Raw genomic sequence first — 23,875 nt, 5'->3', positions numbered from 1 at the left:
GTTTTTTTTGCACAACAGAAACTGTCACCTCATGACTTGTTATACAAAAAAATTATGGTCAGGAAAAGTTATCACAAGAACATGTAATTAATGATTATATTCATGTAGGTCCCCATCACTTTCTGGGGCAAATAAATTGATTGTTGTAATGAGCTGCAGTTTGTACAAAGGACATAAGAATATGTAAAGTATATTTTATTTTGTTATTAAATATATGCAAATTCATTTTTGATAATTTTTCTAATAACATATTTGGGAAATACGAACAGAGTTAATACATAATGGTACAAGCACCTTCAAAACATAACTAGGTTCCCCCACTCAAAGTTTGCAGTTGGTGAATTATTCTTGGCCAGTTGTTGGATGCCACATTGAGTCTGTGGCACACTCACCCAGGGTATGAGTTTAAATCTGATGTAATAACCACTACACTACCGATAACAGTAAGTATAAAAAGACAAAGCAGGATGTTATGTTCTGTATATGCGAACAGCCCTTAGTTTATTTGTCTTCTTGGCTTTATGACAGTGCAACATGACAACTTCATAAAAATACTGTGCTGACTCAACAGCTGAAATTTGAGAAATCACACTTGAACAGCTAAGATTCAAGAATATACAATATTTTTTTTTTGCTTGTAACTGAACACGTGTGAAAAACAATGCTTAAAGTGCAGAACAGGAAAACATGTAGAACAAAATTTTGTTTACAACAGTAAAATTAGCAACTTATTTTAATTGCATTTGATCGCAGTCCGATTATCAAATTTTCAGTGCCTAGTTGTGAAAAAAGTTAACAAATGTTGTTTAAGAGAGAAATAGAGAAGTTAAGAAATTCTTTATTTTGTCAAAAAGATGTAGTGGTAGTAATTTCCACATAGTTATGCAATAATGGGCTGATCATACATTAACTTAAACATGAATAATTCTGGCAGTTGGCATTTTCTGTCTAAATGGTACTATAAGTATAGTTAGACTGGTGGTCTTTCATAATGCTGATTAATAAATCTGATAATACTCTGGTAATGCTGGATAACATACTGCCATATACGTGTAATTTAAAAAAAATATTCATGTTGCGTCTGGGAAATATATTATTTTCATGATCATGACCTGAGTGATATTACCCAGTTTTCCTGATATATATATATATCGTACAACAATTTTTTTTGGTTTAGTTTTTAAATCTCCAAGAATAAATTACTGTATTTACTCTACAAGATGAGTAAATTACAGTGAATGTGTACAAGGATCAAAAGCTCCCAGCCAATCTAAAACTATCCTGTTTTGTAACCTGGAACTAAAAGAACAAAGACAGTAATGCTAACTGAGCAGAGTACACATAGTGTCAGATATATTTTTAAGACAATGTTGTGAGAGATATGCTTCGCATAAACAAAGTGGCAGAGAGCATCAAGAAAGGCACTGCTATCAATGTTGCATATTACATGCTTGAACGCTCAATATAACAGAACAGTTTCATTCCTTATCCATATAGGATAAATCTTTGATTCATATATATATATATATACATTTCATAATACTTATGAGTTAATGGGACGGAAATCAATGTGGTTGCTGCTAGTCACTGGAAGTAAACACAGACTCTGCATAACCAACAAATAGATTTTAAGAGATGAATTAAAAGAATGTAAAAGTCAAAAGCATTTGAACATTGAATACAATATATTAAATTTGAGGGCTATGCTGGATGCAATTTTATATATAAAAATAAACACTGACATATTTTCCAGATTCAAATATGAGATGAGATGACACACTTAACACAAAATGCGTCTTGTGTTGGAGCTGATATTTTGAACACGTGGTTCTTCAATAAACTTTTGCCAAACACAAGACTGGACGGATTCTTTCTGATAAGGCTTATTTCTCTCATTCACTTTGAATATATAAGAAAACAGTCATGAACTCAACAAGCAGGTATGCTGTGGACTGCATAAATATGGCTCTTGTCATGGGTCATTTGTAATTTTCAAATAAACTCGAATTTCATTCCCATTGCACTTCTCATATCTTTAGACTACAAGAATTTGTAATTTTTCAATAAAACCCCTGGCCCTCTAATTAAATAAATAAAAAAAAGTGGTCACAATTGTACAAGATCATATAAGGAAATACACATACAGAATACATGTGAATGAAGCAGGTAATATTTACGTAGTGGTTATAAATGACTACACACAATGTAAAATGTTAGAACATATGAAGAACACCAGCACAGCTATAAAATGAATTGTTGTTCAAACAAAAATACAGGCTAAATGTTCAGCTAACATATTACACCATGTTTAGCCATTTGATAGGATGTGTAATAGTCTAAATATGGGGACTGAGTGTAGCTTTTGGACTTTTAAATAGACAGCAGCAATAGAGAATACCATGTGCTTATTATGGAAATGGCCAAGAAATTTTTGTAATTGATGACTGAGCATGGACGGATTACCTTTGGTCTACAACAACGGTATTTAGTATTTAGGTAAGTATAAAGTAAACACAAGGCCATGAGGTGGTTTCACACATATCTCTCGATTTTGGCTAAAACAAGGCATCAAATGATATGATAATAAGTACATCACATCTTCCTTTTTTTAGTTTAGCACATATTGGAGAACAATTCCACCAATGTTTGGAAAACTGTACAGTAAATGTGTTTATAGAAATAGAATAATTAAAATGCAATACTGTTTGGACGTTAAATACTGTACGGTGGTACGTACATTCATTAAAAATGCTAAGTGTAAAATATAACACAGGACGGAATACATTTTTTTCAGAAAACACCCTGCAGTGATTACTGTTGAGCCTTAATGGATCAAGCAAAAAGTTATTACACATTATTAGTTCTCATTTCTTTATAGTATAATGCAGTCATTGGTAGTAGGCGAAACAAACTTTTTATGCAAACTTTGCACATCAGAATTCTGACTCAAGTTTGTGCATAGTTACTTTTGTATAGTTTCAAGATATAGCGACTCATAACTTCCTTGTTTGCTTGATCTATTGACTCGTGTAAGGACCCTGCAGATTTTTCTATGAAAGCACCAGGATTACATCAGTATGGATTGAGCATCACAAATCAAGATATCATGTCATATTAATAAATCACAAATTGGGGTATGAAAATAGGATAAAATGCCTTAGAAAACACATACTCTGTTTGCTCTATTCGAAGTACATAAAAGTACAGAAGAGTAAAGAAACCTAACACTGTCACTATTTTGACTGGAAATTCATATAATTGCACGTTTTGAATAGGACAAACAGAGTATGGAGTTTTTGTTTTCCCTGCTTATACATACAATATTCAAAAACTGAAATTTGATTTTTTTAAATTAATGATATATAATGTGTAAATTGCATTTGAATGAAATATATAAACATGTACTTTATTTTCATAGCTGTCTGTTGTGTGATTTATTAAAACACTAAACAAGATCCATACCAGTGTAATTACCATAGCAATTTAAGATTTAGAAAACAGAGTTCAGACAATATATATATATATAGAGAGAGAGAGAAACAGAAATATTTCAAACTTACTAAACCTTGCGCTATCCCAAAGTAAGTGAACCTTTTAATTACAATCAACGAGTAGAATGCGAGTTGAATCACACTACATATAAAAATACAATTATCATTATTCGTTATATTTAACATTTGAAATTCTCATTTGCATATTTACAGAAATTGAGTTACAGTATAAAAAACAATATTCAGTCCTGTGTGCTTTCAACCCACTGATTAAAAAGATAAAATAATAAAAAGAAATTGTATTTTAAAAAAGCCAAGACTTGAGCATGGTGGGATATGCCACATACAAGGACTGGTTAAATTTTCTAGGTTATAAAAATTGCACTTGAAAAATTTACAATCTTCTTCAGATACTGTACATTAATCTCAAATTATCACACATGGAAATAAAACAAATCTGTTGAGTGAAAGATTACACAAAGTGGCTGAATGGTAAAACTATCAATTTACAAAAACTAAAAATGGTGGTGTAAATAAAAAGAAAAAGCTTATACACTTAGCACTGTGTGCTAAAAATAATGCAATATGAAATTTCATTTATTATATAAAGCCTTAACAGTTTAAAGAGTAGAATTTGAGAATGTCCAAAATTATTGCAATCAAATACCATATTTCTCAGTAATGTCTGATTTTTTTTTTTTGATTTGTAAATTGCGTTTTTCTGACATCCGTAAGTAGGAATGTATATGTAAAAACCTCTTCTTAACTGTATATACGAGTACATATTGCCTTCTATTCAACATTCCTGGCTAATTCCATTAGAGTTCACTGTAAATATATTTTATTGGTAATAATGCTGGTAATATATAGATCCCTTTGATGTTACATAATTAGATAGGGGGCAGGAACTGTCCACCGGTTGCTTGTTCCACCTTTTCATCGTTGGCAGTTTTCAACTCCACAGTTATATGGTTAGTATCAGATGCAAGTAATGGTTTGACTTTATTCACAGGTTTATCCACAGGATCAGTCAGCTGACTGTTATCAGCAGCCTCCACTGGGAGCAATTTGTCTTTTGTTTTCCCACTTCGTTTTTCTTTTCGTTTAATATTTTCTTCTGGTGGTGATTTGTCTTCAGGGGGGAAAAAAAAAAATTATTTGCTGAGAACTTCATTGTGACAAAGCAATTATAAATTACAGCGTTTAAATCCGCTTGAACCAGCCTTGATTATTAAGTATAACTTAAGAAATGCCTACCACAAGGTCAAAAGGATTTTGGGTAATATGAGAATCACAAATTTATTTAAATTGGAAATGATCATATATACATGTAGATAAAATATTGGTGTGCCTATGTCTATTTTATATATAACTACTGTAAAATACTTTATTTGTTCGCTCGCAATCATTTTACGCTATTTTCGGTGAAGGAATGATTCAGTGATTATAAAATACAGTCAATATTCCTCTTTTCCTATATTTTACATTCAACTTGCTAAAAATCAGTGAAAATAAATTCCATACAAAACACCAAAAAAGTCATTTCAGCGAAAATAATTCCAGCTAAAATAAAGTATTTTACAAGTAGTTGATTTGTTAATTATAAGTATGCTAAACATTATACATAATAAGCAATAAACAAAACAAACAGGTACCAGCTTTTGGTTATGTAAACGTTGTCAAGGCATTAAAAAAAAAGTTTTTGTTTCTTTTCATCATCCTGCACATCATGTGTACTGGTGAAGTGCAACAGATTTGGTAGAATTCAGGAAAAGTTTGTTTTCTGTGTCAGAGGTGTTTTTTTTTGGATCAAAATCAACCTTTAATATATGTATTAAAAAGTATTATTTAATAAAAGTTAACTGTTGAATATATCTTGTGATAATGACTTCAAACATACTGTTTATGGCTTCATACCTGCACTTTCTTCATCTACTTTGTCCTTTGCAAAGGTATTAATGGACGGTATATGCGAATAAACGTTCTTGTGCCTTGCTGAATGGTGGTGCTTTGACTCTTTACTTTTGGAAAGTTTTCCCTCTAATATCCAATCATGCTGTATGGCTTCATCTGGTGTCATTCGTTTTGACGGATCCCATCTGCAGAGAGAAATAAATAAATTATTATTATACATCTGTCACCGTAATGCCACAAGTTACAGCAGGACATAATTTTGCGGTATTGCACTGTGTATTTTCATCCAACCATATTAGGAAACACGAATTCAAAATATGGAATGATTACACGCATAAATGCCCTCTAAAAATAGAAAACAAACATGGCTGCCTCAGGGTTTGATCGGACCCCACACAAAAAAGTTTGCTAAATCTGTTCTAAACATTTTGGATTTCAGCATTCCTACGATATATTCCTGGGAGGAAAAGATGTATAATAATAGAGTTATTACGAGGATACTGCAAAGTATGCACAAAGACAGTACAGCGGGAGTATTGACCATGTACTGTCTGAGTGCATACTTTGCTGTATCCTCGTAATAACCTCATAATAGCACTAATAATGCAAAACTGTTGACAAACAAACGCACATCACACAATTCAACAGTAGACTAGCTTTGCAAGGCTTTTAAAAACCATCTATTTTCACTGGCATTCGATTTCACTATTTTGATGCATTTTCACATTTTGCAGAGAAACAACAAGTTTTATTGTTATTTTACACGAAGATTTCATTGATGGGATTTTATTTTCTGCAAAAATACATGTAACTAAATTAAAATGCAGTGATTCCTTTGCAGTAGGTAGTGGCAATGCTTTTCACAATCATCAAATCTCATTCTTCACAAATGATCAATGACTTGGATGATGGTTGTCAATTCTGCAGCAACTTAAAACAAAGGAATCTTGTTAGCAGCCCAGGTTACCCACAGACTATGTAATGTTGTGCTTGTGTTGTACTAAAGTTAGTCTGATACACTGGAAATATGTTTCTTTCGAATTACTGTGAATACAAATGTTCGCAAGACAAAACACATATTTCAAATGTATACAAGATGAGTGATTGTGCACTGGCTTTCCTAGAATTTTCCGGATATTTTTTTTTTTAAGTTCTTGTGTAACTACCAGTAATTAGAATTATTGAATTAAATAAAGTGAAATATTAATATTATCGGTTAAGCTAACTCACTGGAAATGTCCCTTGAAAAATAATAAAGTGTCATTCACAGCAACACAATTAAAATATTTCAAGTCATCTTTAACTTGTATTTAATGAATAAAAACAAACAATTTCTAAAATGTGACACAAGAGGGCTGTTTTACTTACTCAAGGCATCGCCGAATGAAATCAACAAAATTTGAATCACTGGTTCTGACTGCATGGCAAAGATCCTTTGAGCTGGGTCTTCTTTTTTTCCCTTTACTATTTGTGATACACCTAGGAGTGCCTTTGGAGTCTAAAAACCAAGCATAAAGGTTAACTTTAATTAATACATTATGGTCAAATGTTTAATCACAAAATACAGTGTTAAGGCTGCAGTACCTTCCATCGGATGCTAGCTTCTCCTATTGAACGCCAAAATCAACTTTTGTCAAATTTCCCAAAATATTTTTTTAAATCTAATAGGTCCAAAATCAAATTTCCCAAAAATAAATTATGTCACACCAAATTTTTTGGCGTAGAACATTTATAGCATTCAAATGTTTAGTACCATTGTAATGAACACAAAATAATCATCTATAAAAGAGCAGTTTGAAACTAAGTTTGATACAATACACTTTTGTACACCATCATCATGATATAACAGTGTACAGGTCTGAGGTCTGATAATAGCAATTTGGTAATCAGAATGTTTTATGCAAAAATCACCATGTAAATGTCATTTGCTCATTGGTTGAGTGGACATCACATGATGGTAGGTCATCAGAAAATGGCTGATCTTAGGCCCCAGAACATGCATAAACACATAAATACAAGTACTATAAAATACTTTATTTTCGCTTGGAATTAATTTTTGATATTTTCGCTGATGGAATTATTCAGTGAAAATAAAATCCAGCGATTATATATTTTTTTCCCTATATTTTACATTCAACTCGTCAAAAATCAGTGAAAATCAATTCCAAACAAAACACCCAAAAAGTCTTTTTAGAGAAAATTAATTCCAGCTAAAATAAAGTATTCTACAGCACCAAATGAATATCTGCTACTCCCGACATAAAAAAATTACAAAAGTGTAAACTACAATGGCAAGTGGACATTTCAAATAATTTCAAGACAATAGACAAATCATGTGAACTGACTTACCAAAGAACAATCTCCTCCTCTGAGCATCCTCTATAAGGTGTGAAGGTGGCAGTCCAAGAATCTGTAATAAAGATATTTAAAATGAACACAAATATAAATTATGAAGCGAAATATATAAATCTATTTTGCTGTGACTGAATAAGTGCTGAATAGGGCATTCACAAGATAGGTGTATTAAAATATTCACCGTACTTCCCGAGCATAAGCCCCTCCCAGAGTATAAGCCCACCCTCTGTTTTTAGACATCAAGTTGAGGGCATCCCCGAGTATAGGCCCAGGGTGTTTTTACCGGGCGTCAGCGACATTTATTACAAATATGCATGTAAAAAGTGTATTTCATTGAATAATAATCGTGATTGGTACGGTAGTTTGGTTCCTGCTTTTACGAGAAAACTTGAATTAATTACAGGTGCATGGCCGGTGAACGTACGGAACATGGTTCTTTTCTATTCTGTTATTTACTTTCACAAGATAGGTTTTATTTTCACTCATATTAAAATATTTATATGCGCTATCTTATATTATCAGATATATTTTGTGCACCGAGACGACATGGGGTTAACAACTGTTTAATTATAGAATCTGCATCAAGTACTCATTGTTTATAATAAATACTGATTTTAATATTGGTCTCGGGTAGTTTGTGACAATATCATCATCTGCTCTGCATGCTAAAATGTGTTTGATTGTGCCGTTAACATCAATTACACACGAATGACATTGGAAATTACGCAGATTATATATTGTACCTTCATACCAAGTTTAAAAGAAATTGAGGCAGGCATCTTTGAAAAATGGTTGATCACACATTAAAAATATAATTTTTCAGCATTTTTTGGACTAAGATGGCCACCATTTGGTAAAAAATTAATGGGATCCCCGAATCACTTGATGTGTACCTGTCAAATGGTACGACTTGTCATTATACACACTTGGTCATTGCATATCCGGGAAATGTCTCAGAATGTAGATACAGATATGTACATTTATAAAAGGCAATTCTAAAAATATACTTGCTGGGTCTTTGAGTCACTATTTAGTCTCAAACGAAAGATTTCAAATAATATTTCTGCTACCTAATTATAGTATGTTTTAATAAAATTCACTGGTAATCCACAAGAAGTTTGCAAATGAACGTAAAGTACCAAGAACAGTGAAATGAATAGAACCATAACAATAAATAAATTTCATTATTATTTTTCACTTTAGACGTGTTCACTTGAATGACTGTTAATGAATAAACAAAAATGATATAGATGCCAATAATGGGGGGGGGGGGTGTAATGTAATATATATTTTGCTAATTTGTATGAGGCAAACACCATACAGTGATTGAATCAATACAATTCAACCACATTTCACTCAGTTGGATATGTTTTAATTACAGTGGTTGTCATAGTAACATAATCCAAATTTCAAAAATTCTTTATTTATATCAAGTCATTATAGTGTTGTAATTTTCTCGTCATGGCTTATATCTTACACATTCAAGAAAATTTATCAGGACAGTTTAGTATGATTCCCCTCCACGCCCACACCCCAAATAGAAGAAAGGGTTACAGTAAATATTCAAGTTTGATGAATTTTTATAAAATTGGCAACTAACTATGAATAAACAAATTTCAGCAATCTAATATGTGTATTCCCTCAGGTAAAATGGGTAAGGTCAGACTTCTTACACAAGGATAAAAAACATTTTTTTTTTCTCGTTTAGAAGTATGTAGGCCCTAATTGATTTTTCTGGTTATACATAACCACATCATTAACACATTTATTTTCTTTTACATAGGATCTGCTGGTAAAGAGTCTGATTACAGATCTGGAAGGCCAGAATCTTACAAGAACTAACATGAGAGAAAAGAACATCATCTCACTGAAAATCTGCTACTCTTTGCCAGAAAGATACCCTGTTTACATCCAATTAGGACACAATTCTCCCAAACCCAAACACTGCATGTTTTGTTGACAAGGCATAACATACTGAATTTTATACTGCTGAATGACTGTCGATTAAGGAGATTAAACCAGCATCCTTCATGCCCATGCGATTATCACTAACGACTTTTGGAATTAGTATGCAATTGAATACAGAATGTAGATACCTCCATAATGCAGGCAAGCTGCTCTACTTCATTCTCTCCAGGAAAGATTGGATATCCAGTGTACAGCTCAGCAAGTATACAACCAAAACTCCACATGTCTATAGGCATCCCATAGGGTAGACCGAGAATCACCTCAGGTGATCGATAAAACCTTGACTGAATATATGTATACACTGTCAAAAAAATACATCATAAATTTATAATTGCTTTAAGTACTGTGAAATAATTTATTTTCACTGGAATTAATTTTCACTGAAAAGATTTGTTGGGTGTTTTGTATGGAATTTATTTTCTCTGATTTTTGGTGAGTTGAATGTAAAATATAGAAAAAATAGTATATTCACTGGATATTATTTTCATTGAATTACTCCTTCAACGAAAATAACGAAAATTAATTCCAAGCGAAAATAAAGTATTTTACAGTAGTTCTTTGTATCACACCAAGCAGTATCTTTTTAAGAATTAGTGAAACTTGAATTTCTGTTCTGTTATTTGTCATTATTTATCCATATATGTACCATCAAAAGCATATAAAGCACAAAATTTATTTTATATACTGAATCATTATAACTTATTTTACATACATAGACACACATTCTACTACTGGAAGTCACTTGCCTGAATTAATGTATTAAATAAAAATTCTACATTACAAAAAAACAAGTTCTAAAAAAGTATAACACAAAAATGGCTTCTACCATTACATTCACATTAACAGATCAATCTCAGGATGAGAGCATTTCCAAATTTTACCAAGATAACAAGTCTGGCAAGTGTGTGACATATGAGAACACTCGAAATGACAAATGTGGTCACACCTATCCAACTACACTGGGGCAATGTAAATATTGAAATGCTAATTTTTATTTTATTTTCTAAAAACAAACTATATGAATCAAACTTGACAGTCAGTAAATATTCAGAGAACAGGTTACAATTGTAAACTCTCACCTCTTTGATGTTCATAACAACTTGAACCGAAGTCTATCACTTTAATTTGACTCTGTCCTCTTTGTCTAAGTAAAATATTCTCTGGTTTGAGGTCACAGTGAATTATTTTTTCTCTGCGAAGTAGCCTTAGACACTGTAGCAATGCAAATGCAAATCTTCGTATCAAAGCTACACTGAATCCTTGGAAATTATTTTTCTTTATAAGTTCATATAAATTCATTCTGCAAGAGAAAAAGTATGAAATATTTAATTAATATATGTACAAAATATAAAATAATTTGTTAAACTATAGCTGTAGGTAAGGATAATTGAACACAAAAGATACAGTAATTATTGTTAATCAGGATTTACAGAGTCATTGAAAATAATAGAAAAAGTAGTACTGTTATATCTGTATTAAAAGCCACAGCTTCTATTAAAATAGTACAATGCAACAGAGGGGGTGCAGCTTCTATTAGAGCATCTACACATATGAGAAATGATGAATTTTTTATTCTAAATTATTCAAAAAGAATGGGTGCGACTTCTATTAGAGATGTGGCTTTTAATACAGATTTTACAGTAGTAAAAGTTTATTTCTGTATCAAAATCGGCATTATATCAAGGCATTCCAGATCTAGAATCAATATATCCAATATTGATTCTTAGATTGATCAAGAACACCTACACACATATTCTAGGTCAATATAGATATATACTGTAGAATACTTTATTTTCGCTTGGAATTTATTTTTGCTGTTTTTGCTGAAAGGATGCTTCCGTGAAAATAAAATCCAGCGAATATACTTTTTTCCCTATATTTCACATTCAACTCGTCAAAAATCAGTGAAAATAAATTCCATACAAAACACCCAAAATGCCTTTTCAGCGAAAATTAATTCCAGCTAAAATAAAGTATTTCACAGTAATATGAATATGTCTGTAGTATCTGAACCCCACAGATAGTATTTAAATAAATCAAAGAGAGCATGAAACACAGAAACTAATTTGAAAAAAATATAATTAAAACTTACCCCATGAGTTCAAACGTGATACATAAATGATTTCTGAAGTAAAAATATTCTAACATGTGTATAACATTATTGGAGTTGTCTTTATCTTTCCGCCTTAGTGCATCTAATATTTTGACTTCTACCAAAGCTTGGTGGTGAAACCTAAAAAAGTCAACGTTTTGTTAATGAAGTCAATACAAAATAACTGTTAATACAACAGTTCTTGTGTGTGCATATATGCATGTGTTCTGGTGTTAGAAACAGATTTTACAAGGTAGATCTATATACTTAAAAGAAGTTTATATTTACAGCACCCAATCTCCTAACACATAGAAATGTTTAAAACTAGTACTGTAGAATACTTTATTTTCGCTATTTTCGCTGAAGGGATGATTCCGAGAAAATAAAATCCAGTGAATATACTTTTTTTCCTATATTTCACATTAAACTCATGAAAAAATCAGTGAAAATAAATTCCAAGCAAAACGCCCAAAAAGCCTTTTCAGCGAAAATTAATTCCAGCGAAAATAAAGTATTCCACAGTATAAAACTCAATAAGCTAAATGGACTTCGCTTAAAGTAAATTATCGCCTATTCTGTGCCGACATGCAAATGTGTTCAACATTGGAAACATACTGCCCTCTATTGACTGTTAGCAGCAAACTAAATACCGTAGCCACACTTCTAAATATTGTTTTTGTAAAAGAGCCCCATAACTACAACCAAGAGCAATTCAATCTATAAGCCTTGTTTGCAATACTGGCTAATAAAAAGACATATATGGAAAAAGCTAAAAAGTCCCCCCAAAAGTTCAAGGTAAAATTGTGTGCATAATTATTAGGTTTGCTACAAGCAAAATCATCTCAAGAACAATAATTCAGGTTTTGGACAGTTATAAATATAACACATCACACTCTAGCGAGAGAGGGCAAATAAGTATAAATGATAACATTGTGTTTTTTTGTATTCGACCTTTAATTAACATGAAAAGGATTACAAAGCCATAATAACAATAATGAATATACCAGCCATAGAAAAGCACATTAGTCATTATCATTATTTGTACATGTCTTTGAGTATCATATGGGATTGGCCTTAATTATATCTTATATACCAACTAGTTGGGATTCATGAAACAGATACAACAAGAGGCAATGTGAAAAGAACTGATCAGGTCTATATGATCAAGAATTCACATACATGTCATTTAGTAATGAAATTGAACGAAATAATATTACTTTTAACTGCTATACAGCAGAAAATGATCTTTATTTAAAACATAGTAAACTTTGGCACCATATAAGGAAGCATTATTTGCTAAATTAAAATGGATTTCCTCCAGGAAATTGTGTTGTTGAAGTACAGCAGCTTAGTTTAATAGAAGATGGTAAGAATAAAGTCATTTATTTAGAAATGCTTACCGAAAAATCAGCCATGGCTGCTGATGCAAGTGCGTATATGGCAAACAAATCACAATTTTAAATGTTGCACCAAACCTTCATTACCTGTATCAATGTGTATCATTTCTTACCTTTTCTTATTCCTGATAATTTTTACTGCAATCACCTGCCCTGTTTTGTGATCTATAGCCCTTACAACTTGACCAAAAGAACCTTTACCTATAACTTCAAAAATTTCATATCTATAGGCTAAATGATCATGTAGCACCTGAAAAATCAAAAAATTCACAACAATTACTTCAAAGCCGAATTCGCCAAGTGTTTGATTATTCACCCACCAAAGACTGATCACCTAGCCCACGGTTACTTTTTTAGTAACTGTGCTTAGCCCTATTGATCTCGTTGTTATTGCTATTAAATTAAAATTTATGATAGGGCAAAAGAAAATGAATAATAAAATACTGTAAAATACTTTATTTTCGCTTGGAATTAATTTTCGCTATTTTCGCTCCAGCGAATATTATCTTTTTTCTTACATTTTACATTCAAGTCACCAAAAATCAGTGAAAATAAATTCCAGTGAAAATAAATTATTTCATAGTATTTCACAAAATAACTAATAAATTGGTAGTACAGCCATCTTAAGACATAAATATTAAAACTATATGTTTTCAAAATGACATTATTTTGAAAGACAAATAAATTAATCAAAAAAGAAAATGAATATGAATTCACAAGGCCAGTGGTTTTACAGAAGTCCTGCTGATTACCATCACTATTAATGGTCAAAATATTGCATAACTTTTGAATTAAATTTACACCAATTCGTTTTTAAACGTAAGCAAAATGCCAAGCTTGGGAAAGTCATTTTTTGTTCTCTTATTCTCCTGATTTTGCTAGATACAACCACTATTAAGTCGATCATGAAGAAAAGACCAAGATAACTCTTTCAACTATCTGCCCAATTAAGGAAAGATTTATTGAAATAATATCTATACAATGACTCATAAAAGTACTTCCAGCAGTGAGAAACAAAAGGCTCATGCAATTTTGTTATCTCTGTGAATCTAAGCAAAAAAAACACCGGGTCTATTTGAAATGCATTTCTCGAGAAGTGCACAAAATGAAAATCGCATGCATTGTATGCCTACATGGAGCAAAATCATTTAACGTCAAAATTTTGTTTGCTAAATACATCTTTAATTCCTTCTGTTATTTAACTAACTGAAAGGGCCAATTATGATTGTTAATTATGAAACCTTCCAGGTACAAAATTAAGATGTTTGTTTATATAAAAAGTCACAGATATCATATTGAATTATTCATTTGCTCTTCATCAGAGAAAATTCCTGCTACCTTTGAGATGGAATACAATCTGAATTTCATGGACAGTGAATACATAATTAGAATAACAGTAACAGGCTACTTGAATACAATGTTGTAACTATGGTTACAGTATAATCTGTATTGGTATGTGGTATTTCAGTTATATCATTAGAATTCTCTGCGTGTTACTACACTGTTGTACTTTAGGTATTTCGTTCATTTTTTTCACTGCTAATCACCCAACCCCTCTACAGTTAATGACAGCACCTGTTCAATGCGTGCCATCAGTGTTCCATTTTGTGTTGAAATTAGATCTATTTAACTCTACTCTGAATAACAGTTCTCTTGTATCAAAATGTGAGTCAATTGGTTGTTTAATGTGTCACTCACTTCTACATGATGATTAAATTATAACTTTACATTATATTTCCTGTCAGTTTTTGTGTAACTACTGGATTTTGTATAGCTTAATAAGAATGAAAAAGCCATATTCTAAAAACATTCAGGTTTATGAAAATAGAAATAAATTAACCAGTTTAATTTGACATGGGAGGGGTGGTTAGCGTGTCAACACAAGTCTTGAAGTGTGAACTAGACAAAATATGCAATTTTTTTTACTAAAATGTGCATTTCATTGAAAATAAAATATTTTTTCAACAGTCTAAACGACGAAATTAAAAATAACAGTTTTGAAATGTGAAAAGAAAAAAGAAATCAGAGTAGCAGATTAAAAATAAAATGGACTTTCGATTGTATACAACAAACTCCTCTGAATAAAGTAAATTAAGACATGCTCACAGCCATTATGACAGCATTGCAATGAAGATGGTGTTTCTTGTGTTATATAGTAACTTACCTTAATGTAAGAACCATTTTCATCATCATAACTGTTGTTCTGTGAAGCACCTTGAACTCCCTCTACCTTCTTAGCCTCTAACCCTAAAAACCATGTATCCGGAAATTCCAGAACTTCATTCTGCTCAAATGCTGTTAGTTTAGATCGGTATAACCTTAATGTCTCTGTGAGATGGAAAAAAACACATTTTAAAACAACTATAAATCATGACAGAAATAGGTAAGTAATCAAGAAAGCTTTTTGACATTTGGCTTTTATCTTAATTAACTATGTTAGGCAGGTAATATTCAAAATTCCATTTTACACTGATAAAGAGGTAAAACAGCATACATTATTGATGACTTTTCTCCATTTCAGTCTGTTTGTAACTTTAACGGGATAAGAATAGTGGGGCCCGGATACCATAGCTATATTTATTAGTCTAATGATGTTCTCTCTAATAGAAGGAAGTTTCTTGAAAATTAGAAAGGAATAAAAGCCATAAAGCGTAACAGGTCATAATGTACAAAAAGAAGAAAGTCTGCTAAAAAAAAAAATAGCCCATAATAACAAGTCACTTGCTAGTTTTATTTTATAAATTATACTAACTCTAAAATCAATGCATTTTTCAAAATTTGTGTAACATGATTCTGATAATATAAGTATTCTCGGGTTTATTAAATATTATTAGGTGAAGTCAACAGACATGGTTTCTAAAAATAAAAATAAGGTATACCACAAGCTTCTCAAATGAAACACTTAATTAGTTCTTATAAGTTCATGGGTTTCAAAAGCAATGTGTACTCTAAAATACGTGATTTGTGATTTTTGTGAGCAACTATGGACTTTATAGCAGTGTTACATATTGCATAGCAGCAATTTGCAGTGCATGTGCGGGTGAGTTTGGGGTGGATGTGTGGGTGAGTTTGGGGTGGATGTGCGGGTGTGTTTGGGGTGGATGTGTGGGTGAGTTTGGGGTGGTTGTGAGGGAGTGTGGTGGCGGGGTTTATACAATAGTTGAATGTCCACACTTTCACTATATATAGCAGCTAATTTGCATAATATTTACACTTTAATTAGTGATTAAGAAGACCACTAATTAGCTATATGTTTGGTATTTCAAACACTGTTGTCTAGATATTGACACTATTTAAAAGACATCCCATTCATGTCCTCATGCCAGACTATGTATATACACGTATAACAAGCCATTATATGTTTAAAGGGCAGTGGTTATTGCGCGACTCACATGTGAGATTTGTTTTGATAAACAATGATTTTCCAATAACCTAATATTCTCTCCTGGTGCATGCAAGTTTTAATCTGGCCACAGCCACAACCACAGCCCTCTAGCTATAGCACCCCATGCATTCTTGACACATTTGCAATGTTCAGGTGCAAATGTAGACAGCAATATTAATATAATATGAACATAAATACCTGCAGGGGATAAAGGTAATTTATTTCCATTAGGATCTCTTCTAAGTCTATCATCTTTATCTCTATTAAGGAACCAAAAACAATTATCATTGACATATCAGTACGCTAGAAATAGTATAAACATACATGTAGTAAAATTCAACATTCATGTTCAAGATCAATATACATAGTTCAGGAAAGTGCTATAATAATATTGCATGTATTTTCCTTGATACATTGCAATAGTAGTTTGGAGATTTGCAGTGTTTGTTATGAATTTGCATTCAACCATTGAAAATTTACATATCGAAAGTACCACTAAATTTGATTGGGGTGTCTAAATTTGAAATTAAATCGTATGCTTGTTATCACATAATTCATTGTAGAATGGTCCTATGATTACTATTTTTGTGATACATGCATTTCACAATCCCTACACTGTAATCTGTAATTTCAATATGGATGACAATATGTCACATGATATTCAGCCATATTTACAACCATAATTTGAATTTTCATCCATAACATAACACATGTGTTATGTAAGTAGAACGAAAATTTTAACGAAAAACTGAAGAAAAAAAACAGCGTATTCTGTATATAATTTTTACTGCCTAGCACTTCTGGTAACTATGGTTGTAGCGCTCAAGGAATGACCGCTGATAGAACTGCAAAGTGGCCAAGTCAAAATAAACACCGATAAGAATGGATACTGTAGAATACTTTATTTTCGCTTGGAATTTATTTTCGCTATTTTCGCTGAAGGGATGATTCCGTGAAAATAAAATCCAGCGAATATACTTTTTTTCCTATATTTCACATTAAAGTCATCAAAAATCAGTGAAAATAAATTCCAAGCAAAACGCCCAAAAAACCTTTTCAGTGAAAATTAATTCCAGCGAAAATAAAGTATTCTACAGTATTGTAAGAGACATTGATAGGGAGATAATGGTTTTCTGTTTATTTTGTCACCTGCTTTAAATACATAACATTTAGTTTATTCATACTTACATATAAGTGTTTGGCCTACTATTTTGTTGTTGCTGCTGTCCCATGATATTGCCGTAAGTGTTACTGAGATGTGGTAGTGTCTCCACATTGCTAGTAGTTTTGTGTGTAATTTGTGGAAATGTTGTGCCTGACGTTGTGGACGGTAACTTAGTCTGCAATGAAATATAAAAAGCACATTACAAATAAGTAATTTCTAATTTAGGTGGAATATATCAATCCTTCCAACACCTAAATTAGAGGCAAATGTATGTTTTTGTAGTTTTTTTCTGCCTACATTTATTCAAAAATAACATTTATTGTTACTAGCGTGAATAGACAAACTCTGTTTTGACAATAAGTTGTTATTATTGGACAAAGCGTTCATTTAATGATAATATCTTTGTTGCATCTTTAGAAATAAAAATTTTTTTTTCATTGGTTAACAATATGTTAAATGAATAGCTTAGAAAAAACAGAATAAGAATATTTCAAAGAAAGAAAATGTTCATTTGCAAAAATGAAAGAACTGTGAATAATCTATAAAATAAATATTTTTCTATACTTTTTATTACCAACAAAATTAAAACCATTATGTGGAATATCAATATTTATTTTTTTTCACTGTGAACTGTCTAAAACTCCTATTTTAAAGCCAAATGACTGCCTATTATTCACATATGACTGAATACATATGGTATTAACACATTCTGACAAATCTGCTGAAAAAGAATTTGAGGGAACAGGGAACGTGTCTAATACAGTAGCAAGGTGCATTTGCAGAGTAGTTCAAATCTTGTGTTTCGATCATGTTTATATGTTTGTACATGTTATGTGTCTGTAATTTTTAGTTTGATTCTGTCACTCAGAGTATAGTTATATGGTTGATATTCTGACAATGTAAACTGGTGTGTAATTTCGCTGTTTTTTTCACATAGGAAATGGGAATTGATCAATTGATTGGCATGTTTGAGAGTGACATTGCATAATATGCAAATTAAAACTATTGTTAAACTAAAACAAGTAGCCTCTCGGCTGAGATAGCTCCTCTGTTAGCAAGGCACATTTCAATTAAAGAACAGAAGATATCATTAGAAAATGAACAATATGTATAGTATCAAAGCAATTAGACTTGCAGTTTTTAACAAGAAGTCAAAAATATCACTATTTACCAAAAATGACAAAAATATTCTCCAAAATTAGAGAATTGAAGATATCATCATGAAATAAACAAATCTGAGAAAGGTCCACATGTAGTATCTATATATGTAATATCAAAGCAATTGGATTTGCGGTTTTTAACAAGAAGTCAAAAATATCGCTATTTACCAAAAATGACAAAAATATTTACCAAAATTAGAGAATTGAGGATATCATCACAAAATGATACAAATCTGAGAAAGGTCCACATGTAGTACCTAGATATGTAATATCAAAGCAATTAGACTTGCGGTTTTTAACAAGAAGTCAAAAATATCACTATTTACCAAAAATGACAAAAATATTCTCCAAAATTAGAGAATTGAAGATATCATCACGAAATGAACAAATCTGAGAAAGGTCCACATGTAGCATCTATATATGCAATATCAAAGCAATTGGATTTGCGGTTTTTAACAAGAAGTCAAAAATATCACTTTTTACCAAAAATTACAAAAGTATTCACCAAAATTAGAGAATTGTCATCATGAAATGAACAAATCTAAGAGAGGTCTACTCCAGGTACATACACACCAAGTATCAAAGCATTCAGGCTTGTAGTTTTTAAGAAGAAGGCGAAAAAGTAAAACATTGACGACGACGGACAATCACTCATATGATAAGCTCCGCTCGACAAAGTCGACAGCGGAGCTAAAAAACAAGTGGAGAATTGAATTAAAAATTATTGCGTTTATAGTAATGAAATCATTATTTATATAGACAAGATGTCAATATACTGAAGACATAAAATAGTTTATTACATTGACACTTCTGTAATTAGGTTGTACTGACCCAAATATATATTATTGAGTTGCTTAACTTTCAGAACAAGGGAGGCTGTGTTTCAGTCACAACAACACGTTTGTTATTTCTATTTTCATTCACTGTGTCATGCATGCGCATGCTTTAATGGTCGATAGATTTTGTGAATGATGACTGGCATTGATGCATATCACAAGACTAGAGGACTAGTGAAAGGAATGTTATTTTGTTTTTGTGAAATTGGGAGTTAATCTTACAACTGAGATACAAATAGAATAATGATCCCACATATAAATTGGAATCAAAGTACTGAAAAAAGAAATTGCTAGGATCAAGGTTACAGCACAATCATCTTAAAAAACGTCACACAGGTGTGTTCTGAGTAACCATAGAATTCATTTCATTGAGGTAGTATTCCATTAATCTCTCACTTTTGTTATTAAAAATCATGCAAGGTACAATCAACCTTATTAATCTCTTTTTTTGGGGGGGATTTGAGCAATTGAAAATACAATTGCCTTCTTCGATCTTAGAATGCTTACATTTAAGTCTTGTACTTTTAGCTTCATACTAGTGTACCGAAATCTATCCAATAGAAACAAAGGTAAACCAGAAATTGCTAATTTTAAATTGTATATTAAATATTTGTTATAAAAATATGACTTATTTTGAACCTAGACATATGTCTATCATATATGCAAGAGCATGTACTATACTAATTACAACAGCCTCATTCCATCAGAGCATCATAACTGGATTTATTTATTAACATGCACATTTTTGTCAAACTTCCAATGCCAAGGAATATATGAAAAGAAATGCAGGCCACAAAACGTACATGGAGTTGCAGTAACAGGCTATAGGTTAATTATTACTGGACTTTGGAATGCACAAGCCTGATTTGAAAAAAAAAAGATAATTTTTGCATTGACAACACACTGAATTCATCTACCTCTGTGTTCTTGTGATTTTAAATACTGTCTCATCTATTTACAACAGTTTTCCTTTCTTCGCCAGTTTTTGTATAGTTTATCATCTCACCTTTCCAGAAATTCTTTAGAAATCAATTTTTAAAGAACAATCTTTGAAATGTATTTCTTTTGTATCTGCTTTCAATGCAAAGTATAAAATGTAGGCAGCTCTTTTAAAAGTCTAGTATTTCTGCAGGTCTATCAAACAAGACAAATAACTCAAGGTCCTTATACATTCTTAGGAAGCAGCATATACACTATCTGTTCTGTCAGTGTATCGCCAACAAAGCAGATGTACAAGACGAAAAACTACCTGATTTACAGTCAGCAATTTTTAAAATAGAAATGGTACCTAAGTGCACACACACGCACGCACGCACGCACGCGCACGCACACACGCACACACACACACACACACACACTTCTACAAAAACATATGTTTACTACACCTCCAATAAAGATGCACTTCATGAGAGAGAAAAAGTCTGCTTTGGTTGGATTTCAGACAAACTCTCCTCAACAGATCATTCATGTACATTCATTTTATATATATATATATATAATTTTATATATATATATATAATTGAATTAAAAAAAAGAAATGTTATCTTTACAATATTAATGCAGCATACTGTGGAATACTTTATTTTCGCTGAAAAGGCTTTTTGGGCGTTTTGCTTGGAATTTATTTTCACTGATTTTTGATGAGATTAATATAAAATATAGGAAAAAATGTATATTCACCGGATTTTATTTTCACGGAATAATCCCTTCAGCGAAAATAAATTCCAAGCGAAAATAAAGTATTCTACAGTATTTTGGATGTCTTTTCTATTTCACTCTATTCTATTCACCTACATCAAACTGAATGGCTTATTAGGTTGTCCCTACTAACTATCCATACGTCATTAGATAATAAGATGAAATAAGTTATGACAATTAAGATTTGAACAGCTTAGGATAAAACAAGCTAACTAAGAAAAAGATGCAGACAGCTTAACAGTACACTGTTCATTGGATAGCTTACAAGTTCATATTGTGAAATCTGAATATTGAATATTGTATCTATTCTGCTCTATTTCATTCGCACATGCACTTCTAATAAATTATTATTTAATATTATTATTATTTACATGTAGAGCTAATACTGTAATGTAAATTATTCAAAATGTTCTTATGGACTGGCGTGCATTTCATTTCCCTTGGATGCCCATGGACTTCTTCTTGAAAACAGGCAACAAGTACAAACAAATAGTCTGCATGAGGCATCTATATTGCAAAAACTTGCCTTCAAAATGCCAAGTTCAAGCTTAGAATTCTTACAGTACAATATCACATTACATTGAAAAGAAGCTTTTAAATTATAATTAATTATTTCTACGATTTTTGGACATTTCATAGCTCTAACACATGCTGAAACTAACAAATTAGATTTCACTGAGCATAATATACAAGTCACTATGAATTAATGAATTGTTTTTCATACTTGTAAGACAATGACTTATTATTGGTAGTACAAAATAATTACCTATGTCCTGTATCAAATGTGTAAGTGATTAAGACAATTGTTTAAAAACTTAATTTGTTCAAATTATGTAAATTAGCTGTTAACTCTGTCATTAATTTTTTAAAAAAAGCACTACAATATTGACCCCTTAAACTTTCATATTTATTATGTACATTTATTAATTACTTTTATTTAGTAAATGTAAATGTCAAAGCACTACATAGTCAATTAAAGTTGTTAAAGGTAAAGTTGTAAATTAAAAAACTGTAACTATTACAATCTTGTTCATTGAGAATCTTTATTAAAAAACAAATAGATGGATTGATACAAACTAATAATGCACAATCTTTTCTTTGCAGGGAAAAACTGCAAAAATGCAATAATATATCTAAACATTTTATGTGAAAAATACTGGCTAACATTTAGGTGTGGCTAATTCTAGCCAAAAATGGACAAGAACAATGAAGTCATCATAATTACATATTAAATAAATTAATATTCATGCTACTCAAATAATACTACATGTACTGAATTAATTAATTAAATTAATTTTTTTTATTGAACTTTACAGAATTGAACTTGGTCTAGATACCGAACTGGTTAACATAGTATCCAAGTTTGAAAGAAATTGGAAAAAAAGATGTTTGAGTTGCTGTAACCACAAGTTTAAAGTTTCATGACAGAGTCACTGCAACACAACGAATATGCAATATATACCTTTACCTTCCATCTATGATGATACAGGCTAATAAAAATTGTCTGAGTTTACTATGAAGTGAAGACTTCAAGGCAATTCTTCATAAAGAAACGCAATAACAAAACTTGATTGAGCACACAAAAAAAAGCAGGAGGTCAAAATAAGTACCTACATGTAATATATATGTTGCTGAAACATAATCCATGTAATTATCCGATAAGTCAAACCAAGACATATTGAAAACTATGGAGAAGTCAATGATGCAGATATGACTACTAATTAACTACTTTGTGCAGGAATTCATTACTTTGTTGTTTACATCCATCATTGTATAATCAGGCATCTTTGCCTCACCTGATGATTACCACATTAAAGCTCTGGCAAAATACTCTTACATTGTAGTATTCAGTAGCTTGAAAATGCACTATTAATAAGTGCATCATTCTTCCTTCACAGGGAACCAGTCAATCTACTTGTACATACATGTTTTAGAATGAGGGTATATACAACTGTTGATTTGCTTTCATGAATTGTGCATGGTTCGCAAATAGAGGCCTTGTCAGCCTATTTTGTCAAAATATGTTTGGAATTGGAGTGTAGCAGACAAAATACCCTGGCGATGGGAATTAAACCTAATAACTGATGAAATTATTCTAGTTTTCCAAACATCTACCAAATCTAGTGAGGTAAAAGAAACGCTCACACACACATACACACACACACACACACAAAAGCGTATTATTTTCATGATACATGTACATAAGTCACCTATTAAAATAAAATGTCAATATGTGCCATTATAGCTTTTTGGGAAAACATACAATATGTTAAGTTAGTAATTCCGATGTGTGGAGATCAAATGTTTTTCCCAGTATGGTTTCAAATGAAATGTGACTGAGCAATAATATTATGCTTCAACTCTCCCTACTCGTTAATGTGGTAATTACACTGAACTAGTACGATGCTCAAAAC

At 31.4% G+C, this 23,875-nt stretch overlaps 1 protein-coding gene across 3 annotated transcripts in view; it reads right to left on the bottom strand.

Annotated features, from left to right (window-relative positions):
• Positions 1–470: 470 nt before the first annotated feature.
• Positions 471–23,875, bottom strand: part of LOC100370831 (dual specificity tyrosine-phosphorylation-regulated kinase 4-like) — a 92,874-nt gene continuing 69,469 nt past the window's right edge. For all 3 annotated transcript variants that reach the window (XM_085507896.1, XM_085507897.1, XM_078005640.2), the window contains 11 exons: positions 17,791–17,942; positions 16,801–16,862; positions 15,382–15,545; positions 13,331–13,467; positions 11,821–11,961; positions 10,808–11,028; positions 9,857–10,029; positions 7,755–7,815; positions 6,774–6,903; positions 5,409–5,590; positions 471–4,623 (listed from right to left, as the gene is read on the bottom strand). In XM_085507896.1, coding sequence (XP_085364022.1) covers positions 4,382–4,623; positions 5,409–5,590; positions 6,774–6,903; positions 7,755–7,815; positions 9,857–10,029; positions 10,808–11,028; positions 11,821–11,961; positions 13,331–13,467; positions 15,382–15,545; positions 16,801–16,862; positions 17,791–17,942 — 1,665 coding nt within the window. In that variant the 3' untranslated portion in view covers positions 471–4,381. The remainder of the gene's footprint in view (positions 4,624–5,408; positions 5,591–6,773; positions 6,904–7,754; positions 7,816–9,856; positions 10,030–10,807; positions 11,029–11,820; positions 11,962–13,330; positions 13,468–15,381; positions 15,546–16,800; positions 16,863–17,790; positions 17,943–23,875) is intronic.

Source organism: Saccoglossus kowalevskii, chromosome 14 (genome assembly GCF_978046115.1).
Source record: "Saccoglossus kowalevskii chromosome 14, keSacKowa6.1, whole genome shotgun sequence".
NCBI lineage: Eukaryota > Metazoa > Hemichordata > Enteropneusta > Harrimaniidae > Saccoglossus > Saccoglossus kowalevskii.
The sequence above is the reverse complement of the archived record's forward strand: the minus strand, read 5'-3'. Positions and strand labels throughout refer to the sequence as shown.